Source organism: Diceros bicornis, chromosome 28, assembly GCF_020826845.1.
Source record: "Diceros bicornis minor isolate mBicDic1 chromosome 28, mDicBic1.mat.cur, whole genome shotgun sequence".
Lineage (NCBI taxonomy): Eukaryota > Metazoa > Chordata > Mammalia > Perissodactyla > Rhinocerotidae > Diceros > Diceros bicornis.
The window spans coordinates 21,474,538-21,491,135 of NC_080767.1; the positions used below are offsets into that span (position 1 = coordinate 21,474,538).

At 42.7% G+C, this 16,598-nt stretch overlaps 2 protein-coding genes across 7 annotated transcripts in view; one reads left to right on the top strand and one right to left on the bottom strand.

Annotated features, from left to right (window-relative positions):
* Window positions 1-8,097, bottom strand: part of FKBP15 (FKBP prolyl isomerase family member 15) — a 69,950-nt gene extending 61,853 nt beyond the window's left edge. For 4 of the 5 annotated variants that reach the window (XM_058523803.1, XM_058523802.1, XM_058523805.1 and 1 more), the window contains exons 1-2: window positions 7,966-8,096; window positions 826-941 (exon numbers count right to left, since the gene is read on the bottom strand). In XM_058523803.1, the coding sequence (XP_058379786.1) occupies window positions 826-941; window positions 7,966-8,018 (169 nt within the window). In that variant the 5' untranslated portion in view covers window positions 8,019-8,096. Of the gene's footprint in view, window positions 1-825; window positions 942-7,965 lie in introns of all 5 variants that reach the window. The other variant, XM_058523804.1, reaches the window with a different exon arrangement.
* Window positions 8,098-8,191: 94 nt separating this feature from the next.
* The window catches only part of SLC31A1 (solute carrier family 31 member 1), a 32,844-nt gene continuing 24,437 nt past the window's right edge, over window positions 8,192-16,598 (top strand). Inside the window, exon 1 of one of the 2 annotated variants that reach the window (XM_058523806.1) lies at window positions 8,192-8,417. The gene's annotated coding sequence lies outside the window, so the exon portion shown is untranslated. Of the gene's footprint in view, window positions 8,418-8,451; window positions 9,162-16,598 lie in introns of those variants that run through there. The other variant, XM_058523807.1, reaches the window with a different exon arrangement.

A 16,598-nucleotide genomic window follows, 5' to 3' on the forward strand; every position in this document is an offset into this window, starting at 1 on the left:
ATTGTGCCTAGCACATAAAAGGCACTTAATACTTTCATTTTCATCCAACGAATATTTAATTTAATGTCCCTCACCATCTGTTCTGCTCAGGACGATTTCCACCAGTCCCTCACTCCTCTTCAGGTTCTTACACAAAGACAGCAAAGAACAGAGGCAGGAAGAAAAGCTTTGGAGTGAGTCAGAGCAGGGTTCAAACCTCAACTCTGTCACTTAGCGCTGTATGACCTTGATCAAGTCCCTAAACTTCTCTGAGCTTCTAAAACGGTGGTGGTCTCACCTATTTCAGAAGTGTTATAAGAATTAAATATGAAAATCTATGTAAAGCACCGAGACCAGATACACAGTAGGCGTTTTAGACACATTAGCCCCCTTTTCTCTCCTTTCATTCAACAAATGTTCATTCAATGCTTCTTGTGTCCGTCATGATGAAAGGTACAGGGGAAGAGCACTGAGCATCGCTGTCTAGCTGGGAATAACTCACTGTCAGCATACATCTAACCCATCCAGGTGAATGATGTGAAAAGCAGCTCTTCTTTCTCACCCAAACATGGGAGAGAGCCTACTTAGAGTGCCCTGCTCAGGATTTTGAAGAATGGCACCCACATGGGGCAGAAGAGCTTGCCTGCGACCGTCCTCCATCAGTTTCCAACAAAGGGCACTATCTAGCTGCCGGAATTCAGGATCTCAGAGCTTAGACAGGCACGCACCATTAATGGTAAGCTTGGCCAGACTGACCGAGGATGGACGACTTGGCAAGTTACTTTTGGAAGGCTCTTTATCCTTCCAACTAACCTGCTAGGGGTCCATCCTAACCTCTTAACTTACCTGTTGCTGCTGTTCCCTGGCCTTTCTTAGGCTGCTTTGGGGCTGTATACTGGAAGAATTCATTTCCATGGCCAGCAGCTGCCTGATCCAGTCCAAAGAGAGAGGCCAATCTGGTACTGTTAGTAGAAAATGAAAATGACATTTCACTGGACATATCTCAAACCTGGAATCATTATAAAAGCTGCTCACCTCCAACCTTGAACAAATAAATCCCTCCTTGACTGTATATCCCACCATTCAATATTGAAGTGGCAGCTAAGTGTCTCTGAAATCAAGATTGTATTTCTGATCTGAACAGCATCAGTTCACCTTGCCCGTCCACAGGACTTTGGTCAAGGCATTTCTACTTTCTGGACCTCAGCTTCCGCATCTGCAAACTGAGCTGATTGGTCCAGATGTTCTCTACGGTCTCTTCAAACTGTAAATTCTTGCCTTTAGCAAGTCAGTTTCCTACTTTTTACTAGTTTGTTAAATTGAAATAAAACTGCACTACAAACTTACTCCATCAAACATGGTCCCATTTACCATTTCATCTAAGAAGAAGAACCATTCTTTTATCATTCTTTGCAACGACTCATGCTCCAACCATTCCACTAGATGGCTCTTGCTAAGGTCACTAACAACCTTTTTGTTACTAAACACAGTTTACGAGTCCTTATCTTATTTGGCCTTCATGCTGCCTTTTTACACTGTCAACTAATTTGTTCTTCTTCAAACAAACTCTTTTCTTGACTTCGATGGGGACACCTAGGGGTGGGAGGAGGGAGAGGCCCAAATAAGACATCAGTAAATGCTAATGGGATCTCTCTCTTGTCTTCCCATCTCTCTGGCTCCTCATTTAACTCCCTGGATTCTTCTTCCTTTGCCCAACCTTTAAATGTCCATGCCCCCAAGATTTCATCCTCTCTCTCCCTTGGCAATCTAATTTATTTACTGTGGTATCAAGTGCAATTCAAATGCTGATGATGCTCAAATCTGTATTCCCACCCCAGAATTTGCTCCTGAGTGCCAGACAACAGATACCCCACAGGCCACACAAATACAACATGTCCTAAGCAGAACTCATATCGTCCAGCCCCCAATGCCCCAGCAAAACCTATTCTTACTCTTGTGCTTCCTCTCTCAGTGAATGACACTTTGTGTTGGGGTCCCCAAGACCACCCTCAAGTTCAGTGATTTATTAGAAGGACCACTGGATTCAGCATATAGTCCTACTACTCATGGCTAAGATCTATTACAATGAAAGGATACACAGCAAAATCAGTAAAGGGAAAAAGTGCATTGGGGCAAAGTTCAGGGGAAACCAGGAGCAAGCTTCCAAGAATCCTCTCCCAGTGGAGTGACACAGGACAAGTTTAATTCCTCCTGCAACTAGCTGTAACAACATGTGTGAAGTGTGGTCTATCAGTCATTAGAGACTCAGGCCCAAGGTTTTTTTACTGGGGGCTGGTCATATAGAAATCCTCTAGCATGTACCAAAATTCTAGACTCGCAGAAGGAAGGCAGGGTTCAGTACAAACTCTACTGTTTGTACAAACAGTTTAGGAACAGTGAGCACTCATTTACGGAGAGCTTTGTATCAATCAGTGTGGGGAACCGTTCGCCAATCAAGCTCCCAGATGCCAGCCAAGTGCCAACCTTGTAAACAGGACTTTCTGAGGGTAACGGTCTCAGGTCTACTATATTAACTCTTTTCTGCAAACATCCACAACCAAAACTGAAATCTGGGCATCATCCTTGACTTTTCTCCCCCCCGGTTCATGACCAATCCCCGAGTCCATTTGATTTTACTTGCTAAATATTTCTTGAACCCATTCACTTCTCACCATTCTCACCACTGCTTCCCTAGTTCAGACCACCATCACATCTATCTAGCTTGAAATATTGCAACAACCTCCTGACTCATTGCCCTGCCTTGGTCTTGCCTGCTTCTTATCCATTCTCCCCACTGCACCCACACTGATCTTTCTAAAAACCAAATTTGACCAAGTCTCTTTCCTCTTTAAAAACCCTCAATGACACCTCAATATTACCAAGATAAAAAAACCAGACTCCACAAGACAGCTTTACACGGCCCTTCAAGACCTCGTCTCTCCTTACTCCCCCAGCTTCCTCTCTGGCCATTTCTCATCTCCAACTGTGTGCCACAGCCATACAGAGGTACTTTTAGTTTCTCAAATAAGGCAAGATCTTTCCAAACTCCAGCCCTTGCACATGCTGTTCTGTCTGCCTGAAACATTCTTCCTGTTCCTCTACTCCCCTGAAAGCGGCCCCTAATCTCAAAGTCTAGGCTAGATGATCTGGCTAGGGGCTCCCACAGAACTCCATACTTCATTCATTCAAGAAATATGTGTCACACACTGTGCTAAGTGCTGGGTACACAGTGGTGAGCAAAACTGCATTCTACTTTCAAGGAGCTTATATATTCTAACAAGGGAATCAGACATTACATAATATATAATTGCAAACTGTAATATGAGATATATAACAGGCAGATATATACTCCATAGAGATTATAACACAGTAATTGATTATTTATTATAATCACCACCAGACTGTATATTTTGCCTACGGTCTAGTATGTAATATGCCCAATAAATGAACTCAAAGTCTAGTCTAGCTCTGAGCTCCTCTTCTCCAAAGGCATCCTTAGTTTAGGTGAAGTCAATATTTAAACTCTCCAACAATTTTTTCTGGCCTTTTTTCCCAATAATTTTAATGTATATTATATACTAGCATTCTGCAAAATAAATGTAATATGATTTGAAACTATTACCTTGTTTTCTCAAGGTACTATAAGTTTCCTTTAAATTTCCTGTGAATGAGGCGAACAATGCCTACTTTATGTTTTTTTTTTTGGTGAGGAGATCAGCCCAGTGCTAACATCTGCCAATTCTCCTCTTTTTTTTTCTTTTTCTGGCTGAGGAAGACTGGCCCTGGGCCAACATCCGTGCCCATCTTCCTCCACTTTATATGGGACGCCGCCACAGCACGGCTTCCCAAGCAGTGCGTTGGTGTGTGTCAGGTATCCGAAGCGGCGAACCCCAGGCCGCCGCAACGGAGTACGGGCACTTAACCGCTTGCGCCACCGGGCCGGCCCCAACAATGCCTACTTTAAAGGACTAACAGGTTTAAATGAGATTGCAAGTGTAGAGAGCAGTGCTGGCCTAAACAAGACATCAACAAATGCTTACGAAATTTAGAAGAGACCAAGATTTCTCCTTTTAACGAGGGTAATCTGGGTAGATCCCCTAAAAGAATAAGATTCTGGGAAAGTTGGGCAATGCCTTTAACAGTGAAAATTTACAAAGCTGAGAACCTAGTTAAGATATAATGGCTGATACACAGACAATTGATAAGAAAAAACTGTCCTTGTTAGCTTCAGTAAACTATGGGTATTGAATTTACTATTTTAATTCTGCAAGTATGTTTTATTTCAAGGGAAAGACAGAAAAGTGTCATAGTTCTATGTTTCCATAGATGCCCTAAAGGCCAGCCAACTGATTGTAAAAGCAATCCAAAAGCCAGGTCAACCCAGTTATCTTTCAGATTAATTCTAGTTTCTATTAATATTTTAAAATGAACTCTAGACAGACTTAGGGACATAAGTTTCTTGTAAATTATTACATTTTTCCACTTTTGAAGTGTTCTCAAACGTAGACATCTCTCTATGTTAGCAAAAAAGGGCTTGCTAACTCTAGGCCTGAGTCTTTATGTTTATAATTTATGGCAAAAGTCATTACAGTACTAACTACACTTTAAAAGCAAATGTTAGAGCCAGCCCCGTGGCGTAGCGGTTAAGTGTGCGCGCTCCACTGCTGGCGACCCGGGTTCGGATCCTGGGCGCGCACCGATGCACCTCTTATCAGGCCATGCTGTGGCGGCATCCCATATAAAGTGGAGGAAGACAGGCACAGACGTTTAGCCCAGGGCCAGTCTTCCTCAGCAAAAAGAGGAGGATTGGCATGGATGTTAGCTCAGGGCTGATCTTCCTCAAAAAAAAAAAAAAAAAATGTTAGCCAATGCATTTAGTTGCCAAAGTCCCCACTTAGCCTTAGTTTTATACTCCTTTTCTTTTCTCATCATAAATAATTACACACGCATTTATATTGTATCAAAATATTTTAATAAACAGGGATTCTTTTTGTTGTTAAAGTACTTCTTTTATGATCTGTGGTATTAAATATCTACTTCTATAATAATAATAATGGCACATGGGCAGTCTGGTGGAAATCTGCTTGCCTGATTTCAAATCCAAGCTCTTTTGCTTTTTAGCTGTGTGACCTCAGGCAACTTACCTCTCTGAGCCTTAATTTCCCATTTGTAAAGTGGGTATAATAGTAAAAACTACCTCACAGAGTAGTAGGGAGAAGTAAATATGATAAAGTATATATAGTACTTAGTACAGTGCCTGGCACTGAGTAAGTACACAATATATGTTTTATATACATGTGCACACACTCTATTACCTTAAAATGTCGATTCAATTCAGCTACCCCTGTAAGGGAGAAAGCATGCTCAATCAATGCACAAACTGACCTGCACCTATAAACTGATATCATCATAAATACAAAACAATAGAACTGGAAAGGTCTCAAAGATCACCCAGGGCAAATCCCATTACTCAATAGACTGGGGCATGGAGAGCCAAGGATGGGAAGTGACTTGTCCAAAGTCACACTCCTAACTGGGGTAGAATCAACATTAGAATCTAGGCTTTTCCATATCTTTTACAGAACTTAAAAATGCTTTCTGATATCAGTTCTAGATTTATCTTTTTTCTATCTTTACACTGATTTATTGTTACCATGCCTACATATTATTTTTATATAATCTAAAACAAAAGTATATACATAACTGGCCCTTTAAAAATGCTTTGTGATTATTATTACTGGATTGATTTTATTCTACTACAAAAATGTAAGTTTTTTAGGGGCAGGAACAGTGCCTTATTCCTATCTGTATTAGCTAAAGCCAAGAACCATACACTTAGCAGGCATTCACATATTTCTTCATTTTAAAGTCACAATAGTGGAGAAAAGGCTAAGACCAAAAAAAAAAAGCAAGCCTCCTGAGTGCCATTTCTAGGTTAACCATGGACTTTAAGAGGCCTGGAAACTTGAAACAGATTATCAATCATCTAGACAGCCATCCCAGCACTAACACTCTCACTTCTACTATGCTAAATGGAGTATCCTAAACGGAGTCAAGTAAGTCATATATTTAAGTCAAGACATTTGAAAATTAATAAGCAAGTATATTTACAGTAAATTACAGTTAGAAAGAGGAACTGAAAAGGAGCTGCCGTGCTCACTGTCATGCGTTCTATTTCCTTAGAGAAAACCAAAAAAGGAATAGCTGAATCAGAGAATGTTGGTGAAACTTCCTATATTCTCAATCTTAAATTTGATTGGTTTTTCTGGTTATTACTGGGAACAAAAATAAGTTATCTGTATAACTTTGTTTACTAAGCCTTTTATCATTCAATTAGCTGTTGTCTATGTTTAGGAGCACAGTCACACGCCTAGAACTAAAGTGTTTCCGGTCCTTGATGAGCCTGCTCAGGAAAGCAGCATTGCTGAGCCACCAAGAACTTATCTCAGCCCAGGAATCTGGAAAAGAGCACATGACTGTCATTATCTACCGTGTAATTTTCAGTCAGCAGTGGACTGCTTGTTGCACAAAAGTTGAGAGCCCTACCATTCATTTACAGACTTCCCCCAAATACTTTCATCTAGTGAAGAATGTGAATTTAAAGTAGATCTTGTAAACTTTCAAAAGGCACAGCCACATACAAAACAGGCTTGTATGAAAAAACACGAATTCAAAAGGCTCAATACACAATCAACAGCAGCAGGCTGGACTCTGTGGAAATTTTAGTGAATGTTTTGGGTGGAAGAGGGGAAAAAGGAACCAAAGCACAGCTTAACTCTCTGAGCAACTAAAAGAACCCCAAGTGGAACTAAGTGGATGTAGACCATCTAAAGCAGGGGTGGGGTAGAACAGGGTGGTGAGAGTGAAAAGAAGACTTCAGGATGGGTAGTACAGAGCTAGTCACAGTGTAAGTCAAAAGATCCTATTTAAGGCCAGTGTCATTTTATGGTCATTCATGTACTGAACTCTCCACCAGGACTGGAAGCGACCTGAGGGCAGACACAGCAGCTTAATCATCTTCGTAACCTCGCAGCATTTAGTAGAATGAGGAGTATGTGTTGGTGTATTCATCATTCTTCAGTACACTCTGAAATTTCTTAAACAGATGTTCGAAGACAGGCTCTGCAAGAATCAGAACTTAGCAGCTCACAAGTCAGAAGGGAGTCAAGCTGTCTACTGACAGAACACAAGGGAAAAGGCTAAAGTGATTACTGGAAGAGATAAAGCCCTGCCTCTTGAAAACTTGTACCCCAGGCTAGTATAACAATGACTGGGACAGAGGATAGCGACCACAGTCTCTTACATTGGTTTTAAGCTTTAGAGTGCAATTTCACAGCTATTATTCATTCAACAGGCACTTCCTGAGCAATCGATATGTGCCAGGTACCGTGCTGAGGCTAGACAGAGATGACCAACATATGCAGTCCCAGTCCGGTCAGGGACTCGTAATCTAGTAGGTTCGGTGTGCAAGGATAGACTGAAACACGCCTAGCTGTGGGAATAAGAAAGACAAAGCAATTTATTCTGCCTGGGGCCGTAGGAGAACGGAAACCATCAAAAAGGTGACATCCGAGCTGGGCCTTGAAGGATGCTGGAGCTGACCCACCCAGGCCAATTCTGAAGTGTCACCGCCTCGTGCATGGAGAAAAAAGTCTCACACTGGCCCCAGCTGACTCCTATAAAAACTCTGAGGCAGGTCCTCCCATCAGCAATCACCCCCATTTCACAGAAAGTGAAACTGTGACCCAGAAAGGAAAAGGCGAACCGCAGGGTCATTCTGCGTGTCCGCGGAGATGTCAGGTCCACGATCCAGGCGGACAGACTCAGTTGCGAGCTCTGCCCAGATTCTGAGACCTGCAGAGCACCGGAATGCGGCAAGGGTGTGGACCCGGAAGTGGGGAGAGGTCTGATAAGAGATCTACCCCTTCAACATTTTGCCCGGCTCTCTCAGCCACGCCCTCTGCCCCACGCTTCTCAATCACTCACCCCCCGCTGGGCGAGAGGAAGTCGGCGTCGTCTTCATCGACCGCACCGAACATTGCGCTGGCTTTCCTCCCGCTGCTGGGAAGAACTCGGGGTTCTTCTCGGACCTTTCACTGCCGACGTCGTGAAATGACGCGCGGCGTCTGCTTTCCGGCGGGGCGGAGACAAGCCGCGGGAGGAGGTGGAGCCAAGGCACAGGGGAGGGCCTCGTGGGACGCGCGCCGCGTGGCGTTAGGATTCTCTAGCCAGCAGAGGCGGTGAAATACGCGGGAGCGCCGAAGTCCTGCGCAGGATTGGCCAGCGGAGCAGGCGGGGGCGGGGCAGAGACCGCGTTCAGTGGCGGTCTCCGACACGACGAGCCGGGCAGAAGTGGAGGGGCTTCCGAAGAGTGGTGGAGGGGTGAAGGGTTACGATTCTGAGAAGGAGGCGCCGGTGGCGCGACTGGATCTAGGAAGGTAAGTCCCCCTCCCCCCGCCCCTTTCGCAACCCTGGCACGGGCACAGTCCTTTCCCCTTCGGGACAAGGACCCTCCACGCCACTCTTCTCAGCTTGGCGAAAGGAGAAGGGGCCCGGGACTGGCCGTCTGCAGATCCAAGCTTTCGGCCTTGCCCCTACAGTGACATAACTGAAGTGACCTTGGGGCAAGGTGTTCGGTGCCTCAGTTTCCCCATTTGTAAAAATGGGCGTGACGCCCCTACCGCTTGTTCCCTGTGGCCGACCTCGCTATTTATTCAACGGGCTATTTGTCCAGTGCTTCCTGTGCCGGCTGGTTAAGAAGCTTTTAGACCTCAGAGGTCATCGAATTCAATCCGTGTTCCAGAATTTATGGATAGGAAGAGGAAGGAACTAAACACTCTGATGACTTAGGCGGGCTGGATTGCTGGTCTCTTGATTCAGGACTTTAGTGAGCTGATGGGTGAACAAGAACCTTATCAGCCCTTAAGCACTGCGTGCCTTACAGAGTGGTCGTTGCCAGACTGTGGCTTACATCTTGAGAGAAGGCCCCTCTCTGGAGTCCACCTATGCAGGAGAGCTGAAATATTCTCGGGATGGGCGATGGAAAGGAGGAAATTTTAGAAGCTGAAAATCCACAGCCCCGACCTTGGCCTGGGTTTTGCTTAGTCTTCCTGCCACAGATCTAAGTCAACATCAGTTGTTGCTGACTTCTCTGCCTCCAGTCCATCCTCCCTGTATCTTATGTAAGTGTTTCTTTGGTTAACCTGGTATAATTCTTGGCACAATCTCCGGGTGGGCCTGGCTTAGCCAAGGTGTGGATAAGCAGATAATGTCCCACTGTAGCGTCCATTTCCGTAGATCTCCCTGGAGTTCTTTTACTCGACGCTTCTCCTCTCAGTCAGGTTCGCACAACAGGTGTCCCTTACCTGAATGTCTCAATCTGTTAGCGTGAAATTGAAGTGAAGTGATTTGTAGCTCCCTCCCAGAAAACTCCATAGCTCCTAGTACTTCCCTTGTTCCGCGTTTTATTATAGTTTATGTACTTCTACCACATTGTAAGCTCCTCAAAGACGGGGGCAATTTTATTCATCTTGGTGTCTCCTGTGTCACAGAGCACCATCTTGCCCATAATGGCTTAATTTTTTGTTAGATTGAGTAATTCTTCCCTTATTCCTTAATTTACTCTCTTAGGACTTTTTTCCCATGTGACCCAAAGAGGCCAGTAGTTGTTCTTGCCTTCTATAGATGGCTTCCAGAAAGAGAAAAATGCTGTACTAGCTGTGAACTCTCTGGGTTACTTAGCCTCTTTTGTTAATTGAAGATGATTTTACTAATGTTTAAAACTCTAGGGGAGGGGAAAGAGGGGAATAGGATAGCGAGAAATATTATATGTAACTCTAATTTTAGTTAGTAAAGTATTCCTCTGTAAACTGAGAGAGAGGGCTGTTGTCTACTTCCTTGTTTATTTTACAGATTAAGATGGTGGGAGCGATGAAGGCTGACAGTGTTAACGCAATGATGTAACTGGAGTCTTAGCACATAACTGGAACTCTTTGCGGTAGTTCTGTTTAGAAAGTGGACTTGGCTACCTCTCAGGAGAAAAAAAGAATGAACCGCATAAGTAACATAGCTCTTTGTAATCCCTCTCCCCAGTTCTGGTCCTTGTCCTTCCAGCGCTGAAGCATCTGAGTAGTGCTTTGAAAAAATGCTCAAGGATCCTTTGAACGCTTATCTTTCGTTCTTGCCTGGGGGCATTTTCATCCAGCGTGGTTAAGTAGCCTTTTTAAATGCAGAAATCCTAAAATCTGGATCAGCCGTTTTGATATTTGGGACACCAAAATATGCATTCCCGGATCACTGTTGTGGGAACACGGCTGCTGGTTCTGATTGGCAGTATGAGGAAGGGAAAGATAGTGGTGAGGCTTCCTCAGTCTCTCAGGTTTTAAACTGCAGGATTGGGTGCACTTAAAAAGCCACTGTTTTCCTGAATTAGAATATTGGACTAGGATTCACAAAACCTGAATTTTCATCCCAGCCCTTCTAACTCGCTCTGAGCTTTTGGCCCTGGCTCCCTAAACACTTTCTAAAAGGAGTGGGTTAGACCTAGACATCTAAGTACTGCTAGGGATACAGAGGTTAAGTAAGGCACAACTTTGGTCTCAAGTTTGAATTAAGTGTTTTGTTTGTTTTGCTTAAGTACACAGCTTTTAGATGCATTTATAAAATGTATTGACCCCCTGAAGGTTAACCAGGAAGCAGCAGTTTTAACAATTCCTTTCAAATTATCAGCAGTTTTGCTACAGAGATGACAATTTTTATGTACAGGTACACCCATACTCATCTGTGCTGGTGAATGCATTTTAAAATTAATAGTTTAAAATTATAACCAAGTGAGATCACAGGTGTGGTGATAGGGATATGAACTGAAGATAGGTTTGGCGAGTTGGTATAGTGTTCATTCTGTTCAGTCGCTGAAAACGCAAAAAAGTCAGAACACAATTCAAGAAATACCGTCTGAAAACCTGCTATGTGTACAGCACTGTGATGGGTGTTGCCTGGGATAGGAAAATGAGTAAGTCATTGTTCCTGTCCCCAAAGTGCTTATAGTTGAATAGTGGGGTTAAGCAAAGTATAGGAATAACCATAATAGAAGACATAGCAAGGGGCTGGCCTGGTGTCGTAGCGGTTAAGTGCTCGTGCTCCCCTGCGGTGGCCCAGGGTTCAGATCCTGGACGTGCACTGACGTACCACTTGTCAAGCCATGCTGTGGCGGCGTCCCATATAAAGTGGAGGGAAATGGGTATGGATGTTAGCCCAGGGCCAGTCTTCCTCAGCAAAAAGAGGAGGATTGGCAACAGATGTTAGCTCAGGGCTGATCCTCCTCACAAAAAAAAAAAAGAAAAGAAAAGAAGACATAGCGAAATAAGTGCCATAAGTAGAAATTAATTATTGTAGGATTTCAAAGGAAGAAGAGATCATATCTAGTTTGATGGAGGGTGTGAGGTTAGATAGTGGGCTTTGAAGATGAGTGGGATTCCAAGTGAAATTGAGGAAGTAAGGCTTTCCAGGTTGTGGGGGTGGCTTTGGCAAAGGCACAAAGGCAGGAAAGAAGGCCCAGATTTCTTAAAAGAGTTGCCCTCTTATTTGATGCAATTAAGGCCAGTAGCTGGTTAATTGAAAAAGTGAGTTAAAGCAGGGACTTATACAGACATGAGTCACACGCAGACCTTAAATATTTTATTTTAACTGAAAACATGAACATCTTTTTGCCATTCTTTTGACATAAACCTTTTCTTGGAGTGTAGATCTCAGGGATCTGCAAACTACAGCGTGAGAGCCAAATCTTGTCCTAGCCTGCTGCCTATTTCTGTAAATAAAGTTTCATTGGAACACAGTCATGCTCATTTGTTTGCATATTATCTATGGCTACTTTCATGTACCAGGTAGAGTTGAGTAGTTGTGTGTATCTGCCTGCCTCATCTTCATCTGGTCTTTCCAAAGCTTTCAACTTGGTTTTCATGGAAACAACTACTAGAGAGTCTGTGTAGTATGGTAGTTACATTCTTTTTTTTTTTTTTTTTTGTGAGGATGATTAGCCCTGAGCTAACATCTGCCGCCATCCTCCTCTTTTTGCTGAGAAAGGTTGGCTTTGGGCTAACATCCGTGCCCATCTTCCTCTACTTTATGTGGGACACCACCACAGCATGGCTTGACAAGTGGTGCGTCGGTCCGCGCCCAGGATCCCAACCTGTGAACCCAGGCCGCCGAAGCAGAGTGCACGAACTTAACCGCTGTGCCACGGCGCTGGCCCCGGTAGTTACATTCTTAAGCTCTGGAGACAAATTATTTTGCTGTTTATTAGTTGTATAGGCCTTGGGCAAGTTGCTCAGTTTCCTTCTTTGTAAAGTAGAGACAATGATAGTGTCTAGTTCTTAGGGGTCTGGTGAAGATTTTGAGTTAAAGCACTTAGAACAGTGCCTGGCAGATAGTAAGTACTCAATTAATATTAGCTGCTGCAGTTTTTCTCTTCTCCTTTATAACTTCATTGCTTTACATAATACTTGATTGGATTATATATTTACAACAATAAGCACCACTGGCATAAGTTGGTTTGTGAGCAACCACAACTGATACCCTTGATAAGCACACAACTCCCCTGAGAGGGAGAGCGGAAGTATTGCTCCCATGATATTGGAGAACAGCCTAGCTAGTGTGTTATCAGCCAAATTGGTTAGGAGAGTTCTGTGGAGTAGTTTGCTAAGAGTATAAGACAACAGTACACATAGGGAAGTAGTGGACTCAAATTGAAAAGGAGACCAGGGCCATATTTATCAAATACTTTGAAGGCCAAGGTGACAAGTTTGTACTTAGCCCAGTAGGAAATGGAATTTTTTATTCTAAATGACATGATTGATGTGAAAAAAAAATTCAAATGGTTTAGGAGTGTATGAAATAAAAAATAAATGTTTCCCTAGCCCCCACTCCATGTGAGTAGCCACTTCATTTTTCTAATAGTCCTCAGAATGTGGAGTTGTAAGGATTGAATGAGATAAGGCATGGTAAACACTACTTGGGGCACTGGCATTAATCTGTTAGAAACCTCAATCCAGTCTTTCTTTGCATTATAATCGCAATTTGGAAATGAGAAAAAATGAAGGTTCTAGACTGAATGTGAATAAAGTTAAATGACTGCTGTAAAGATCCTTAAGTCTGTTCCTCTCCTTGTTCTTGTTGCACTTTGGTTCTGCTGTTGATTCCTCTCTGTGCCTTCCTCACCATAAGTGCCACCAAAGAGAAAAAAGATGGCATAATTATCACTGGAAAAGCAAATGTTTACAGTGACAAGATGACTTCAACTAGTGGGAGACGTCAGATAAATCAGTGACCAGGCAGCACCCAGATAACTCTGCCATTTAAAGTTGGCAAGCCAGGCATGACGGGGGAAGAGGGAGGGAGGGAGGAGGGCAAGTTGCTGATGCCTGCACTCCCACGTGCAGCTTTTAGCATAATAATGCCACTTAAAGAAATCAAGTTTTCTGTAGTTTGGGACTAGATATGAGAAGTCATCAAGAGTCTGATACTTAACACATTAAAATGAGCAGTTTATGCCAAAAGAAATCTTGTAGTAGAGACTGCGAAGGAAATGCTTTTGAAGTTTCACTGCTTTGAGCAATATCATTTCATGATTTAGGTAACCTCCCCAAGCAGAGGAGGGGCCCATCCTTAGGAATGCAAAGCCCTGCCGAGAAGGAAAGGGTTGAGAAGGGTCCACCCTACCTCTTTTCCTTTACACAAAGGCCCTAGCCTTTTATGTACAACCTGCTTTTGTAGGCTAAGGACATTATGCAATACAGCATAGTGAGATAGAAACCTGCATGACTAAAGTAAATATGAGAACTGAGTTGGAGGGCTCTCCTAAAAAGCAAAACGCTAGCAACCAGAGTTCGTTAGAGATGTTAGAGTTTGTCAGAAATGTTAGAGGACTTTTTTCAGCCAGGTCGAGTCTTTCCTCTAAATAGGTAGTAAAGTTATTATAAAACTATGCTGAGTGTTTATATAATTTTGAAGCAGTTTAGAGCGACCTAGAAGTTTCAGTTTATGAAACGAAACGCGGAGAAATCCTGCTAACTATGCCCCTGGGTGCCCCCATTCCTCTCTCCTACCTTTTCTGATGGCTTTTTATCAGCTCCCACACAGTCCTGTGCATAATCTGTATCTTAGTACATCTTATACTGTATTTTAATTATTTGTATGTATCCCTCTTCCACCACGCTGAGCTTCTTGAGGACAGGGGTTCATCATATGCCTTCACTCAATAGATACACGATAAATTTGAATGAATGAGTGAATGAATGAAGAGACTGAGTTCCTGGGGGTCACAACAGACAATAAGCCCCAAAGGCCAAATCTAGGACCCTGGTCTTCTGTCTCCTAGCCCAGTACTTTTCCGCCACACCATGCAGCCTCTATCCAAGGTATTGAACAACTTTTCTCATTTTCGTTTATATTCTCTCAGTGCATTTTCATTAAATCATCCATTACTAATTAAAGGGAGGGAAGAGTAAAAAAGGAAAAGTTAAAATGTTTTCTAATTTCTGCCTCATACCAAATTAATTCCCAGTATTCTTCACAGGCAAACTAACAACGTTGTGATCTAGATGATTGAAATCTTACATAATATGACTAAAGGAAAGTTTAAGCAAGGGGAACCTTTATCTGCCTTTGATTGTAACAAGAAGGCAGTTAGAGCAACGTTTTGCCAGTGTGTATGTATCCAACTAGCTAGTGTTCTTTAAAGGAAACTGTAAGAGGCTTTATATATGTACTATATATATAGTATATATATAAACTATAAGTGACTTGAAAGTGAGCCCTATATGTGACTCAGACATCTTCTTTCAGAGATTAATTTTGTCATCTAATGAGTAAACAAGCTATTATTAATAATATTTCTAATTCTACTACACCTTAGAATTAGAAAGTATTTTGACATTTTATTTGATCCTCACAGTGAGATTGGCAGGGTAGATGTTTTTATATCCATTTTGCAATAAAGGAACTAATGCTTGTTGGTTTTAGGTGACTCGTGTAATGTCACGTGGCTAATATATGGCAAACTTGTGTCTATAGCTCAGAGCCTCTGATGTCTAGTCCAGTGTTTTGCCCACTCTTATCACACTGTCAGTAAAACACTCCGAAATCTTTACATAGATCATAATAAAGCACTCATGGTTAGCACATTGGAAATGTGTCAAGACTACCGAAGGATCCAGTAAGAGGAATATGAAAGGGTCCCTCGTGATTGCTTTATTCCAGGATGTGGCTTAGCCAACAACATAAGGTATCAGAAAAATGGAGTATAGTAGCTGGGAGATCCACTCCCCATTGGACTTAGGCCCTTCTGTCATTGCATAACTAAAAGACTTTTTCAGTTTGTTTGTTTGACATATCAAATTTGAGTTGTCCTATTCGGACCAGACAAATAAAAGCTTTTCTAAAGGCCTTTGGGAAGAATGTAGTTGTACACTTGATCTTCTTTGTACGGAAAGGTGAGAGTGGGCAAGAGAAATAGGAGCTTCTGTGTTATTTGCCACTAAGACGGGATATGTAAAGCTCAGAAACCCCTCCTCCTGGGTTGCTTCCCGGCAAACCGTCTGGAGAAATGGACGAGTTGGGGAAAGCGGTTAGCCTAGTGTCACAGAAGCCTTATATGAGAAGCAGATGTTATGCGTTCAGTCGACTAAAGAGTACATTAGCGTCATTATTCAATAACGTGAGCCTCAGTTTCTCCATCTGTGAAATAAAGGAGTTGGACTTAATTTCTTTTTTTTTTTTAATTTATTTATTTTTCCCCCAAAGCCCCAGTAGATAGTTGTATGTCATAGCTGCACATCCTTCTAGTTGCTGTATGTGGGACGCGGCCTCAGCGTGGCCGGAGAAGCGGTGCGTTGGTGCGCGCCCGGGGTCCGAACCCGGGCTGCCAGCATCGGAGCGCACGCACTTAACCGCTAAGCCACGGGGCTGGCCCTGGACTTAATTTCTTTAAGTAGGAAATATATTCACATGGTTCGCAATTCAAAGGGTACATAAGGATAGTGGAAAATGTTCCTTCTACTCCTGTCTACGTCTGACCAGTTTCCCTGCTAGGGATCACAATGTTACCACTTTGTTGTGTCCCCACCCCCAGAGGTAATATAGGTGTTTACAAGCAATGTGTATATACTTCTTCCTCTTTTAAAATTTTTTGCAAACCATTACCATTCTTTGTGCTGCAGTTAAAAATTTGGAATCTTATTTATTTAGCTACCCACTAGTGGTAGCTATGAGGTTAGACATACTCTTTGGTAGGAATAACCTGGGAATATGCAACTCAAACGTGTATCTTTTTATTCTCACAAATCTCATTTTATGTGTATGAAATCATAAAGATCAAAGTGAATATTAGATTAATACGAACTCGGCTTATAAATGAATGAAGTTGTACCTTTAGAAGAGACAATTTGATTGGTGTTGACTTTTCCGATTTTAGAATAAAGAAACTTGTCTATGGGACATGCTTTAAGCACCCACGGACTCTCTGTGGGATAGCTCTGATAAACTGTGGGACAGGAGATAACCAGGCTCACCTGTGCACTATAGCTCCTAAAGTTATAGATGAGAGGATTATAGGGCCTAATATG